Genomic DNA, 16,589 nt, shown 5'->3' on the forward strand with positions numbered 1-16,589 from the left:
CAAAGGTCGCGAGATCCCGCCGATCCATCGCATTGAATCCATTTTCATTGGCTCCCCCAGCTCTAGATTAGTCGGCATTGTTGGCCGACCCATTGTCGGGAGACCTGCGCGTTCTGTTGTTTTGAACTGCACTTACTACAGCTATGTTTCGTGCTGTCATTGTTGTTCCCACAAGAAGCTAGGGAAAGGGATTCGTCCATCCTTGTAGAGCTCCGCATGCAACGATAAGGCTACGTACTCTGAGAGGTCGCCCGGTATCCCAGAGTCACCGTTCTAGACACCTCACCCAGGTGCCATTCAGCTTTCGACACGGTTTTCACACCTCCGCTTGGGGGTTGATTCCTTCGGGACCACCCCTGGACAGTAGTCCGCGACTGTCTATTTATTTTTGTAACCATATTCAGCAGAAACCCTTGGTACAGGGACCCTCTATCCGCAACCCGAGGACGCGTTCGGTGGCTTTGTCATAGGCCCTTCGGTTTGATTCTTGAGGAATCAAAACCGAACCGAGTGATGTGGATATATGAGTTGGTGAGTGAGAGAGATAGAGACCTAGCACTAGTGTATAGTATAACCTTCGATGTGGAAGATATAGTCTATGATCTACATATTGCTGTGAATAAAAAATATATAAATATGATTGGAAATAGCAACAAAAGAAGTATATGTAAATTGGGAGAAGAAGAATTCGAAAAACTGTAAAATTGTTTGTAAAATACCAGTTATAGTGAATAAAAGAAAATCAATTGAATCTAAATTGTTCTTTTTTATTTAATGCAACCTGAAAATAACTTTTTTTAAAGCAAATTTACTTCTTGTTGAAAAATTAGGTGCTTATCATTTTCCTAAATTGATGTAGCTATTGAATGCAACCTGATCCAGCAGATCAAATATACCAATGTCAAGGATGTTCACCAATCATTCATTCTCTTATCTACTATTCGCACTTATTATTATTATTAGGGCAAGGAACTCTGAAAAAACAACATAATTTTTCTTTTTCATTTAAAATTATTGTTTATTTCCAATAGAAAAAACCAGTACATTATACTTAAAAATAAATAGATTATAATTAATTATATATATGCAACTAAACTATTTCTACTCGGTTACAGTAGTTTTTATATCAACTTTTTTACCACACCACTTATTGGTTTATAATCAAGTATACGATCACGCAAAATTAAGCAGTATGCCGTTGTTTGAGCGGGAAAATTTTCACTAGTTTAAAATTCCAATCGAACGTCAACTGGTCCGTATTTCAAGGACTCATTTTGTTTAGAACAGTCAATTACTACTAGAGGTGCATATAAATTCTGCTCTCGACAGCAATGGTTGCGGTTCTTTACCATGGTAATTAGCTTGAAAGTTAGTATATATTTCATAAAGAAAAGCATACCTATTTCGATTAATATCAAGATTCAAATTACATCAAAGTAACCAGGGACGATGGTTAGTAATTGATTATTATCATTTATTTCAAGCCAGACAGTACTAGTCCAACATTTTTATTTCTATCAATTTCTATTGCATTGATTTCATATCTTGATTCTTCAAACAAATGACAGATGGCATTAGAAACTGAAATTATGTTTGTTACTAGTGCTCCATCCGTTCTTACGATTCTTCCATGTGCTCGGCAGGGGACAATGATCTTGATTCTGAACTGCAATTCTAATCTCATCACTATTATTGAAGCTTGATGAAGCATATGACTGGTGTGCATGCACTTCACAATGAGCGATAGATTCGTCGAAAATAATGGGAGTTTCAATATTTAAAATTTCCCCCTCCTTGACAAACAATTAATCGTCGATATACAAAAATACAGATGCAAGCACAAAAAATCTTGAACCTTTTTATTCTCTTCTTTTTGCGAGTGGTGTGACACCGAAACCCAGCCTTTTCAGCAGCAGTACGTTTTGAGGTGTTATCCCTTCGACAGTCTGTTGTCGACTGATGCTTTTTCTCCATGGTACTAAAGTCTTGATCAACTATACGGAGCTGTATATGATCTATTGTCTTGATGGCGATCGGCAAGTAAATAATGTGCGATGGGACTTCCACTATCTTATATCCTGATGATACAACGGGAAAAAAATCATGAATAGTGTGCACTTTTTGACCATTGGTGTAGTCTCCTGTAGTTATGTTACATTCAATTCTCAGAGCATTTCTTTTAATGATGGATACTGGTTGGTCAGATTCATGATGTTTATTAGATTCCAATATTCTTGATGTAAATCCCAATAAACTTGCAATTGAGTCAGACTTTTCAAAATTTATATCTCGATTGCAATATGTTTCACTTCGTAATGTATTATTATTATTAGGTTTAATATGAATTTCAATACCCTTTTTTATTAAAAAATTCTGCAGATAGCGCTGTATACCACCTATTTCATAGCTTCCTTCAGGTATTTCAATTATTTCTTTACCCACGTAAAATTTATTTTGACCAATGTCTACATTGGGAATTGAGTTGAAGGTTAGAAATTCCACGAGACCAAGAGCGTAATTTTTATATGGAGACAACGCAATTGGAAGAAAATACTGATTTTCTAGGATCGAAGAAGTGCCCGATAATGTTAACGTCAATGAATCATCCATGATGACGGCTAGTCTTTGACTGGCTTGAAATCATTAGCCTCTACATTTATATATATTATACATACTTTGAGATTTTAATTGATTGCATAAAAATTTAAGACATAAATGTCCACATATAAATGTATCATAATTTTGATACCTTTCATGATTATATTATACGCTACCAACACCGAGATACTTAAAGAGATCCAAATGTGGCCTGAGGTTACCAAAGCTATAAAAATAAATTATTTTAGTGTTAAACTTTTTATGCGCAACCCAATAAGTACCTAGATTGTTTTTATCATCAAGGTTAACAATAGCTATTTCACATTTACCTGGCCCACAGTTTGGTAATCTATTATGCATGAAAACACCTCTAAAATATTTAATTTTTAAAGATTTTGCGAATTTAAGTAAATCTGCATCGGTTAATGCTCGGTGAGGTAGCGTCACTTTAAGTTTTTTTATTTGCACTCAAGTCCCCCTCCTTGATTATATGGTTTTAGATGAAGTTCTAATCCTCCTTTATATGGTATCAAATAAAGACCCACAGCACTTAGACCGGCAAAGATGGGTATAAGAAAGGGTAGAAAGCCACCCAATTTCTTTGGAACTGGTAAAATTCGAGGTTTCTTTACATTTCTTTTTTCAACAGTCTTTTTTACAGCTGTACGTGCACCTCTGAGAGATGAGTATATCGTGCTCCTTACAAGCAGCGTCAAGAGGATTGATTGCAAGATAACCTCGCGCAATTCGTTTTGCCAATTTCGTGCCTGATCCACAGTACTGGTATGCAGGAATATGTAACTCTACAGGAAGATTATTAATAATTTTATTCAACAGACCTTTGCCACGTCTTGTCTCTTTCGAGGATCGCTTACGACTGACTGTAGGTTTGTCACCGTGAACGATTATATCTGTTTGAGAGATACCTTCAGACTAAAGACTGAACCTACATAAACCTGACATTTATAGTTTTTCACTCAGTCATAGTCAAGATGCAGTTTGAAGCACAACCTATAAAGCTGCCTATCGATAATTTCGATTCGCTTGTACAACATGAGAAAAAAGAAAAACGGCATGGACATCTGTTACCAAGCAGTGTACGAGCAATATTTTGTGGACCTTACAACTGTGGAAAGACAAATGCTTTGTTGGCTCTGTTAATACACCGAAATGGATTGAGATTTGAAAATGTTTATGTTTACTCTAAATCTTTAAATCAACCAAAATACAAATTTTTAGAAAAAGTTCTGAACTCAGTAGCTGGTGTTGAGTACTATCATTTCAATGAGCATGATGATGTAATACCAAATGAAGCTAATTCAAATTCAGTGTTTGTATTTCATGATGTAGTCTGTGAAAAGCAAGATAATATAAAAGCATTTTTTTCAATGCGTAGGCACAAGGATGTTGACTGTTTCTATTTGAGTCAGACATATGCTCGTATTCCGAAACATCTTATACGTGATAATGCTAATTTGCTTGTGTTATTTAAACAAGATGAGATGAATCTGAAGCATATATATGATGATCATGTGAATAGTGACATGCCTTATTCACAATTTAAAAAGGTGTGTTTAGCTTACTGGTCTGATGATAAGAATAGATTTGTTGTAATTGATAAGGATAGAAATCTGAATCAAGGTAGATATAGAAAAGGTTTTGACTGTTTTGTTAATCTGGAAAAGCAATAAATACGTATGTAATGACTACATAGAGACAGTTACACTTTGAACACTACGTTATTAACATGTTTACACGTGAGGAGGGCTTTTATAAGCAGAAACATATTTTGCATGAAATTGCTAAAGCTAGTGAAGCGATTCGACGAAAACATAGATTACCAAAGTTGGGTAAAGAAACAGTTGATCAGACATTAAATAATACCTTTAAGCCCATCATTACACCACTTGAGAAAATATTTAATGTTTTTAAAACTGTTAAAAGAATTGATCTAGTCGGAAATGAAGCCAAGAATAAAATGAAAAATGAAATCAAGAGTGAATCTGAAGAAGAATTTCAGCAAGAGTTTCAAAATGATGGTGAAGAGCAAAATGATCAACATGATGCTGAAACTTCATTCTTTTCAGCATACGATTCTGAGGCTTCAGAGGATTTAGAAACACCAGTTTCCTTTTCATCAAATGATATAGCAATTGATTATCTCTAAAAGTTGGGGGAGAGAAGGAGAAATATAGATAATGTTTATGGTGTACGAAAATTATCGAAAGACAGACTAATTATTGGAGATTCTTTGATAAGTTTCAATAAAAATCTTATTAATATAGGCACTGTAAGCTATCGAAAGGCTGTGGGTTTGCTTGAACTTTTGTTAAAAAACATACCAAATAGTACTGTTATAAATAATAAAGACCTTGAAAATTTTAGAAATATTGCAATTTCAACAAATTTGCAAATCGTTAATAGATTGCGTTTACTGTCTCAAGCAGCTTGAAATCCAAGTCACACAAATGAAATTATGTCAATTATTGAAGAATTACGAGAGGCTGTAATTATTTATTAATCAATTTTTTAAATTAATTTATGAATTTATTATTGTTAATTAATATTTTGAAAGTTGATGTGGATTCCATTCAAGAACTGGCGCATCGCAATTCAGAGCTCATTTCTCAGTTGGATGCCAAACTGAACACACTAAAAAATGAATAACGAAAAGCTGCAACTAGTGAAGGAGCTACATAGGCCTGCTAGAAGAAACTATCAACGTCGACACTTTGATATCCGTAGAATCGATGAGACTTGGCAAGCGGATCTTGTTGAAATGCAACCTTATACAGAAGAAAACAAAGGATGCAAGTACATTTTGACTGTAATTGATATATTTCCCAAATTTGCTTGGGCTATTCCAGCTAAATCCAAGAAGGGTGGAGATGTAGCTACAGCTATGATGGAATCTATACTTGATAAAAGGACGCATACCGAAAAATTTACATGTTGATAGAGGCAGAGAATTTTACAACTTACATTTTTAAAATCTTATGAAGCGATATAAGATAAATTTGTACTCGACGTTTAGAAATTTAAAAGCATCCATTTGCGAGTGATTTAATCGTACTTAAAAGAACAAAATGTGGATGCAATTTAGCTTACAAGGGAATTACAAATAGATAGATATTTTGAAAGATTTAGTTTCATCTTACAACGATACTAGGCATCAGATTATTCGAATGAAACCAAAAGATGTTACTGAAGAAAATGAGAGAAAATTGTTGTTTGACGTATACAAAAATTACAGTGTAAAACATGCAGTTGAGAAAGCGAAATTTAAAGTTGGAGATAAAGTGCGTATAAGTAAATTTAAGCATGTTTTTGAGAAAGGCTACACACCGAATTGAACAACTGAAATATTTACCGTGAGCCATGTTAAGAATACTAAACCAGTGACTTATATGCTTAAAGATTATCAAGATAAAGCTATTGCAGGTAGTTTTTATGAACAAGAACTAGGTAAAGTTAGACATCATATTTGTAAAATGGTTAGGTGTCGATGATTCACACAATAGTTGGGTAGATAAATCTAGCTTGTAAGTATCTTTTGTATTAATTTTAAGTTTTTTTTCTGAATAAAGTTGATTATTTTCGGGTATTTATGTCTTTTACTTACACATATATCTACCCTTAATCTAGTAAATGAAAAAAGGCGAATTTAGTTTAAATTATATTTTTATTTAGATATTTCTTACAAAAAAAAAATACATGACATTTTTAATTTATAAAGCATTCACGCATCTGAGTTCTGGTAATTTCTCAATCACTTGAAATGGAAGCTTCTAATGTGTCCCCTAAGAATTTACATTTTTCTTACACCTTCTTCTCTATTCTTTTACACACCCTCCAAACACTTTCTTGGTGGTGGAAGGGGGACCTGCAGTTTAAAGTGGGTTCCGAACCACCAAGAGCAACAGCCTTAAGTACTTAGAGAAAACCTTTTTCTCTAGAGGTACCGGTCCCACGACTCTCCAGAGATGAACAACTCCCTTGCTAGGCTAGTGTTCACCGCATGGGCCACCAAGACTCTTCCAGAGTGCAAGGCGCGAATCGAACCCGCAAACCGAAGGAGTGGGTCCAAAGCCTACGCTTTAGCCCCCACGACCATCGTCCCACTCTCTCTCAATCACTTCTTCACACATATCCTGACTATAAAAATTCATCACTTCAAGAAATAGGATTTCAATTCGCATAAGATTAGCAAATATAAGATTTTTCATTGCGCTACTCTTTAAATTCGTATAGTTTCTTGCTATATAAGATTTTACACTTTTCACAGGTGGTGATTTCACGTTACGCCAGACACTTTCAGCGATAGTTTCAATAATGACATCTTTCGTACGTTGAAGCGGCATAACACTGAGATCCAGAAGATACCGTTCGATATAAGGGCTGACTTCCTGAAGAACAGCAAACGTTGTTTCTTGCAGTACAAATGGATAATATTTTTGCGTTTCTTAAATTTTCTTTAAAGCCGCTATATAATTTCGAAAAGATATAGTCATGTGTATATAGAAATTTCCACAGTCGATGCATTGTTGCTTCTCTTGTCCATCAAAGAAGAGCGTCATGAGGTTAAAGTAACTTCTAAATCATTTCCACTCTTCAAGATTTAGGGTTATACTTGCATGAGGATGACTGGCCTGAAGTTTCACTGCTGAGGCGAGCTTTCCGTATTTTTTTAAATTCAGCACCAACAATCATTTGTTTTGTGAATGATGAATTCAGGTTGTATGAGTTGAAGCGTCCACCCAAATATACCGTTTCAAAATGCTGATCTTCACAGGCTTTCCTCATTTGCATAAACAGATTTTTATCCTCTTCAAACAGTTTTACCATTATTTGAGGTAGGAAAACGGTGAATTTGTTTTCTATGATTACAAGCGTTCTCGTTCCATATTTTGTTTTGGCCTCCTTAATGTCCGTTATTTCATATCCCTTGTTAACTTCTAGGTCTGTCAGCTTCTTTGTTGGAAGAAAATCTTCACTGCGAGCGGTTTTGTTTAATTTTATGAAATCCATTCTTTTTTCTTCTCCTTCACTGCTTGTTATCTTCAAGATTCACACTTTTAAACTTCCTTGTTAGAGTTTGTATATTGGTTCGCACTTGAATGGCTTGCTTTAGCTCTTGAATGTTCTTTAGGAATACGTTTAAACGACTCTTTAGCTCTTGTTGCTTTTCTTCTTCACAATCTGGCGTCTGACAATAAACTGAAGAAAAAAAAAAGAACTGACCTATTATAGACGCTTACCTCCTCCATCAAATTTCTGTAGCCTTTTCGTAGTATTTCACCATATTATGCAATAATTAACATGAGAGTGAAAAAATAATACGTATTTAAACGTTTACACAATTTAGTTCACACAGATAAGGATTCCAGGAATCGACGATGACATCATCAGAATAGAATTTTGTTTACCCCAGAATATGTTTAACATTATATGTAATATGACGCCCCTGTTGGCAAATATCAAAGGAGAACGTTTAATTAATTTAGTTCACATAGATAAGGATTCCAGGAATCGACGATGACGTCATCAGAATGGAATTTTGTTTATCCAGAATTGTTCAACATTATATGAAATATGACGCCCCTGTTGGCAAATATCAAACGAGAACGTTTAATTAATTGAGTTCACATAGATAAGGATTCCAGGAATCGACGATGACGTCATCAGAATGGAATTTTGTTTACTCCAGAAATTGTTTAACATTATATGTAATATGACGCCCATGCCGGCAAATATCAAAGGAGAACGTTTAATTAATTAATTTCACATTGGTAAGGATTCCAGGAATCGATGATGACGTAATGAGAATGGAATTTTGTTTACTGAGAATTGTTATAATAGCACGAGGGTGGTTGCAGATCTTGAAAATTTCATTGACGCACCATTGTGGTAAAAATTTAATACATAAATTATATTATTTTGGGGTGAAAAACTTCATTTCCGGGAGTATCAGGTATTAAATAGTCTAATATTGCGATATCGTATATCATATCATCTCCTATTCCATATTTTTAGGACTGAAAATATCCATATCCATGATTTTTAAGTATTGATTTCCAATATCGATAGTGTAGATAGTTTAAAACTGTGATTCATTAGTCAGTACAAGGAGTGAAACCAATTTTACAGCCTTCTGCGCACTAGCCGCAAGTTTGCTATTCATACGGAAAATCTGTATCCAGAACTGTCCCTACCTATCTACTCCCAAAAACCCTTCCCCTCATGAAAATAAATGATTTAATACCGAGTCCGGACTAGATTCAAACAAGGTTTATTCTTCTTATGTTATATGTATCCTCCAACCTATACCTGCATTAGTTTTAGGGCATTGACATAGACACCTCCCCCTCTATCACTTCCCCTCCCTCACCGCTTCCCGCCATCTCCAGATTCACATTTACCGACCCCAAAATTAGAGCATTATTTTTTAAATAACAGGCAATAGGAAAAATTTAGAAACATTCATGAATATAAAAAAGACATTTATAAACAAATGGCAGTTAACAAATTTGAGAAAAAAAATAATGCTCTAAAGTCTTTCAGAAACACTGAACTCCAAAAAAGTCTTAAACCACACAATTTGAGAACTGTCTATTATTAAAGAAATTTTCCGTAAGACCAACCAATAGTGGGAATAAGTGGGGGTGTAAATGAGTAGATGAATTAGTAGGTTTGCAGGGTGGCCTTATGTCAGGTAAGTCAGAGAAATAACAGGGGAAATAAAGTTTGTCAGGGAAGTCAGGAATATGAAGCAGCTTTCAGGGAAAATATAAATTTATATGTTTTTATAATATTTTGGAAGCACTTCCTAATATCAATATAAATATTTTTTCAATGTACATTCTTTAAAAATATACTTCGATTCTTAGTTTTTTATTTATAATTGTTTATTTATTTACAGTTTCCTTTATTTAATTAATCAGGTCAGAAAACTGCGCGGCTTTACAATGGGCTATGAATCGTTTTTATAAAATTAAACCTTATTTGTAAAAATTACCCCCTGTGATGAAAAAAAGGATTTAAAAAATGACTAGGCTAGATTTCATTTATATTTTTTTTTGCTTTCTAATTTGATATGAACATTTTTGTAAAATCACCCCTTCTATATAAAAGAAACATCCTGTAATGAAAACACGTATTGAAAAAGTCGATATATACATGGATGGAACTTACTTATAAAATAGTAAAATGGTACTTTTAAGCATAATTATTTGTTAGCAAAATTATTTTCCAGACTATATGTGTATATTCAAAAAATATAATTTACCTTTTTGATGCATCTTTTAATGCTTTTAAACAACTTTCAGCACAACAATTATTAACGAGTAAAATCCATCTTTATATAAAGAACAAGCTAAATGTCCAGAACGGTTGAAAATTTTTTGAGAGCACACTTGTTCTAGAAGAATTTTTTCAAATAGTTATTAAAACTATTTTTAAAGATAAGTTGAAAGTGTTTTAAAATCCTAAAAAGCACTTTTCTTAGTAGGGTTGCTGGGGATTTACATGCTTGTTATAAAATACATTTTGGCTTTTATCTGTGTTTTATCTTTGATCTTTTATCTATGAGAACCATTTGCTCAAATCACATTAGAAAAAAATGCATCCCGTTCTGTACAAAATTGTCATATAATATCAATAAAATTAAGATTAACTTCACGATAAGGGCACTTTTTGGGGTTAATAAAACTTGATCATTTACAGAATTGAAACGATAAAGAATCATGTGAACTATCTACCTGTATAACGTTGAACATGTATGGGTTTCCCTAATGCAGTTATCCAGAAATGTACATAGCCTACCGCTGATCAAATTCAGACGAATTTTGCGATAACGGTAGTTTTATGAGGATACTAAAACTTAATTCCTTACAACATTGAGTCGATCAAAAAATCATGTGACCGATCAACCTGGATAATGTCGAATTTATATGGGTTTTACTCGAAAAATGTACATATCCTACTACCAATCAAATGCAGGCCAATTTTGCGACAAGGGTATTTTTTGGGGATGCTAGAATTTCATACCTCAGAGCATAGAGTCTATCGACAACCCAGGTGACTGATATACCTGGATAAGTTCGACATTTGAGAACTTTCGAAAAGATTCTCAAAGGCCTTCTCATCAGATTTAGTCATATTTCACGTTAGGCGTGGTTTGCTAGGGTAGTTGGAACATAATTTCTTACCATATTAACCCGCTGGAAAAATCAAGAAACCGAACTAACTTAGTAAAATCGAATTTTCACAAGGTCGAATTTTGAATATTTATTAGCAGAAACACCACGACCCTGTATTTGAAGGAGATAATAAATCGGCGACTTGATATTATGTGATAATTATGTACATAACTGGATGCATTTTTTTGTGAATATGATGTTGGGCAAATGATTCTCATAGGTTATTACACATATAAAAGCCAAAATGTATTTTACAACATAAATGTAGATTCCCAGCCTCCCTAATCACACGGCTGCTTTTTAGGGTTTTAAAATTATTTCAACTTATCTTTAATAATAGTTTTAATCACTTATTGAAAAAATTAGTTTAGAAAAAGTCTGCTCGCAACAAATTTTCAATTATTCTGAACATTTAGATTGTTCGTTATATGAACATGTATTTTTTTCGTTCAGAATTTGTTGTTCTGGAAGTTGTTTAAAGGCATTAAAAGAGGCATCGATAAAGGTCAATTATATTTTTTTAATATACACACATAGACTGGGAAATAATTTTGTAAAAGATGTTACAATTTTAGCTTATACATTATGGGGGTTATTTCTGTAAAAATTAGGGGTGAGAAATAATTATGCTCAAATGTATCATTTTACTAATTTATAAGTAAGTTCCATCTATGTAGATAACGAATTTTTTCAATGCGTGTTTTCATTACAGGGTGTTGCTTTTTTATATGAGGGTTAATTTTACAAAGTGATTAAAATGTCATTGGAAAATAAATAAAGAGCACAAAAATCCCAGCAGTTAATGTATAATAGTTTTGGCATCAGTCTGCAGGTTTGTATTCGGATACAATTACGGGGGTTGTTTCTGTGACGATTAGGGGTGAAGAATAATTTTGCTCCTCAGTTATGCTTCAAAAATACTGTGTTAATATCTTATAAGTATTTTCCATCTAGAGTTTTTTCATTACGTTTTTGCAGCACAGAGGGTTGCCTTTAAAATAAGGGTTTATTTGAAAAAAAGTGTTTTATATCACAATGGAAAGCAGATAAATAGCAAAAAAAAATCTAACCTAGTCATTTTTTTAATACTTAAAAAAACACTTTTTTCATTACGGGGGGGGGGGGGTTAAAATGAGGGTTGATTTCACAAAAGCGATTCATAGCGCATTGTAAAGCCAAAAAATAGCAAAAAATTTAACCTAGTCATTTTTTGTAATTTCATGATTTTTGTAGAGGGTGCCGCTGAGTTGACGGCACGATATCGGCACCCTGTTTTTTTAAAAAACTAATAGAGAAAAACAAACTTTTTATAATTGTGAACAATAGCAATAAAAAAATAGCATAAAATATCCATTATATGACATTTTGTTTTTCGTTAAGCGCCGCTTAGTTGTCTAACCTTGATTTATCCATACTGCCATGTAAAGCACATTTTCTGGCTTGTTTCACTATTTTGCTTGGCATATTATTGAAACCTTATTCGCTTTTGTGATAATTTCCTGTCAGGGAAATTCCTCTAAATATCAGGGAACTGTCAGGGAAATTGAAATATTTAATCTTGTGGCCACCCTGGTTTGTAAAGTATATTTCAACTGTTGGTGTGGTTAACTTTTATTAATGTGGAATTTTCTTCCGGAAACTAAAAAATGCGATGAATGCGACAGAGAGCCCTGCCGATGAACTAGCACTGGTGCACAGCACTGGTCCGTCAGTGCAGTTTCAGTGGCTGTTTGTGCTGATTTTCAGCACCTAAACGGCGCTGAGAAGTGATGGGACGGTCATATAATGTTCCTATAGTACTCGTAATGTACCGGGCGGGCAAAGTTATCCGAAATAATCCAAACCCATAAATTTTGAATTTCTAACCTTCTCGTAGGTAATTCCTAAATTTTACAAGTTTTAAATATTAATATTTAATCTGTTTCAGCCGGTCTCCTTAGTAGCCTAGTTGCACTTGTATAGGCACACCGATTTTCACTAACACTATAGTATACACTACTAACACACCTTTTCGAAGACCTCACAGACTAGATTTATTGAGTGAAAATAGCCGTTTAAAAATTTAAATGGACACTTGAAGGGAACCCAGGTATAGAAAACTAGCGGTACAGGTAGTGCTGAAGAAAAAGCACTGAATCAGCACTGACCAGTGCCGTTTCATTGTTTTTTCAATGCGTTTTCATCGATAGGGCATTAAATTTAACCACGAATGGTCGAAATCAAGACGTAATTTATCGTGGTGGGGCTAGAAAGTGCCGAAAAAAAGGTTTTAGGAAGGGAACCTTTTTTAATGTTGCAAATCGTTAAAACTTTCTGTAAATAATAAAAAAAGAAACTCACATGTTACGTTGACAATTAGAATCCATGCATATTCAATTTAATATAAATATCATTAAAAAATTTCTTAAAGCAATGTGGAGTAACTTACGTTACTTTGCAGTGCAGTTACCCAAAAATTGTAACACAGTAACGCGTCTTCGACTCGACCTCCATGGTAGGGCAGAACAGAGTTCATATACGATTCAATTTAAATTTACCACTGCAAAATAATATAGAAGCCGCCGGTTGAGACCCTCAGTGCCGAGTCCAGCTTAGAGATCGAGACCAGCGCTGAAAAATAGATAACGGTCGCTGAGGGGGCAAGTGATGATGTGGTATTTCGACATCGCCTTAAGCCATATTTTTTCTCGAAATGGACATTTTGAATTGCAATGTATAAAACAATATAGAAAATCAGGGTATGAATTCTTTAGGAATAAAGTTTTAATAAGGTTTTTTACAAAGCAACCAAAATTAATGTAGGTAAATGAATCAATTAACGAGTGAGCACAATTTATCGAGTGTACAGTTGATTCCGTTTATCGTAAACTATTAATATCTTTTTCTCCTTATAAAAGACAATTAAATTAGTATTAAATGTATTATTTGAAAAAATTATCTTAGTTATGTAAAATCCACCAGAGAATTGCAAAAAATTTAAAAAGACATTAAAGTAAAAGACGATAAAGAGTCATTTTACCTTTGAATAAATATATTTCATTGTAATTAAAAGTTATTATTGATGATAAAAGAAGATTAATAAAAGATATTTTATTTTCAGCATGTTTAGAGGTATAAACAATACTTATGTGCCCATGTTGTGGTTTAGCCAAACAGCCACTTTAACTTCTGAGTACGCAACTCTAGTCAAATTTATGCACATTCTCCCATTATTGGGCTACGTGGTATTCTACGGTATTGGATGCATTGGTGTTCTTATCTTCTTTATTGGTATCTTCATTACTCTTAAAGCAAGATGGCGGGAAGAAGAGAATCAAAATTTATTGCCAAGTGATCGAAACAACAGTAGTGTAATAACCAGTGAAGGATAATTTAATATTTGGCTTAATCATTAACAAAACTGCGCTTCAACTGAGCCCTGTGCACCTCTTGCCTTTGAAACTAAAAATAAATCTATTCCGTTTTGTGGTTTGGCTTTAAAAGCATACATTTCCATGGATAACATGAGGATGAGTTTTTTATGTGTAATTTATATTAAAAACGTACACGATTATTACCACTTTTACAAAAAATCATGTAATATCCATCGTCTATTTTTCAAGTGTTGGAACATTATAGAGGTCGATTTAACGTTTCGCCTCCAGAGATGAAATTAATTTTTTTGATTAACTTTAGTTTATTGTCTGCGTAATACTAGTTATTTTGAAAGATGTATTCTTATTTAAATTTTAATTTTTCATCTTTCAAACGCTAATATTTAGATTATATTCAATTGTTCTATTAGGTCAGTCCATAGATTCGTGCGTATTTTTCTACACATGAAAAGTAAGCAAAAGACACAGAGTATATTAAGTTAATAAATTATTTATTCGCCTTCGTTATCTATGACTAATTGTTGTCGCTTCAACAACATATGGATTCCTTGTCTGTAAAAAGACTGAAAATAAGAGTTACTTAACATTGAAAAATACGCACGAAATTATGGACTTGACTCGATATCCGTAATTGTAATTGTTATTCCCGATAAAAAAAGCATCGTCAGCTTTATTTTAATTATTTTTATATTATGATTCGGCTTGTATTAAAAATTAGATTGTCCTGTTGTATTAAGCATAGGACAAACAATATTGTAAAGTGGTACAATTAATATTCAATGCCAGGGAATTATTGGATTAAGTGTAATAACTAAGTGCCTCATATAAACAATTAGTTTAGTAACTAATCGCACTTTAGCATCTTAAGAAGGGGAAGTGGTTTAAACATTTGAATACATGTTTAAAACGTCAAACTATAACACTTATATTTTCTTTTATTCTTTAGATTTTTTTTAGTCTTGGAAAACATCCGATTGTATTCCATTTTTGCAAAAACATTGACGGAATCGATATCCTTGAATAAAAAGTCGATTGAAAAACATAAAACTTTGTACTGTATATAATATTTTTAATAAATTTGCATGAAAAAAGAGAATTCAATTTGCGGCTTATTTCGAAATCGCAATTTAAAATAATTATTTTATGTTTAAAATAATGTGATTAAGTGCAGGTAGAATTTCACATACAAAAGTCTGTAACAATAATCGTTGCAGATAATTATTGCCTGAAAAAGAAAATTATGTTTTTACAATATCGCTCACGGGCTACTTCTAATGACCGAGATGGTGTGCACAAGAGTGAGCCGAAAAAAGAATTTTTTTAGTTTTCCGATCAGGATAGGAAAAATCTGATCCTATACATAAAAATAGATTTCTATGATTTTGCAAATTTTAAACTCGGTAGTTATTTTTAGAATCATTCCCCCCTGCGCAAATTCGTCCATCAAAATATGTCATATGATTTCATAAAACTTTTGTTGTAGGAAAACAACAAACTAAAAAAATTTTGTCATAATACACACAATAGTGATTTAAACATTTGCCGCGCTTCAATGACGCAATTAGTAACGAAAATACGTACTATAAAATATAGTAACGACTCTGGCCTAGAGTTAGAAAATTCACGGTTACAAAGATTTGGAGAAGGTAACGGAGAACGTTACCATATGTTACCCGCAATACGAAATTTTATCGATAATGTATGAGAACTTTTATTTTTTGTTTTTTAAGCTAAATAATGTTTATACGCAATGAACTTAAACCTAAATAGTAATGAACATTAGGAATTAAAATTATTTTTTAGTTTTATATACAATATACGCTCTAAAAAAATTTGGTGTAAATTTATATCCTGCGACGATGGAAATTATTCGATCGGCGTGGCACATAGTAAATAAGCAGAATTCTGTAAAAATGCATATTTTCCTTCTCAACCTGAGTTCGCCATTAAAAAAAAAATATGCAGGACGTAAATTTCCCGTCGTTGACCGTTAAACTCAAATATCCTTTGTAGTTATTCAAAACAGTTTACGGGGACCAAAAATTAAAATATCATTTTGTCTGTGTGTGTTGACTTACGACCCGTACGTAATTTTACGGTCAACGACGGGATATTTACGTCCTGCATATTTTTTTCTTAATGGCGAACACAGGTTGAGAAGGAAAATATATATTTTTACAGAATTATGCTTATTTACTATGTGCCACGCCGATCCAATAATTGCCATTGTCGCCGGATATAAATTGTTAACGTAATTTATGACGAATGAAACAAACGAAATGCGCACCAAATAGCAAAAGGTCATTCGGTCGTCTCTGAAACTCATCGTTTGGCACGACTTGCATTCGCTAGATCCGAATGGTCCAAATTTATGCACTGCAAATAGCAACAACCTTCATTTTATTTTCACATTGTCACC

The 16,589-nt window shown here is 33.3% G+C and overlaps 1 protein-coding gene across 6 annotated transcripts in view; it reads left to right on the top strand.

Annotated features, from left to right (window-relative positions):
- Positions 1-15,261, top strand: part of LOC117177723 (protein croquemort-like) — a 203,469-nt gene extending 188,208 nt beyond the window's left edge. For all 6 annotated transcript variants that reach the window (XM_033368614.1, XM_033368616.1, XM_033368617.1 and 3 more), the window contains one exon: positions 13,897-15,261. In XM_033368614.1, coding sequence (XP_033224505.1) covers positions 13,897-14,167 — 271 coding nt within the window. In that variant the 3' untranslated portion in view covers positions 14,168-15,261. The remainder of the gene's footprint in view (positions 1-13,896) is intronic.
- The last annotated feature ends 1,328 nt before the right edge of the window (positions 15,262-16,589 follow it).

This window comes from Belonocnema kinseyi, chromosome 8 (genome assembly GCF_010883055.1).
Source record: "Belonocnema kinseyi isolate 2016_QV_RU_SX_M_011 chromosome 8, B_treatae_v1, whole genome shotgun sequence".
Taxonomy (NCBI): Eukaryota; Metazoa; Arthropoda; class Insecta; order Hymenoptera; family Cynipidae; genus Belonocnema; species Belonocnema kinseyi.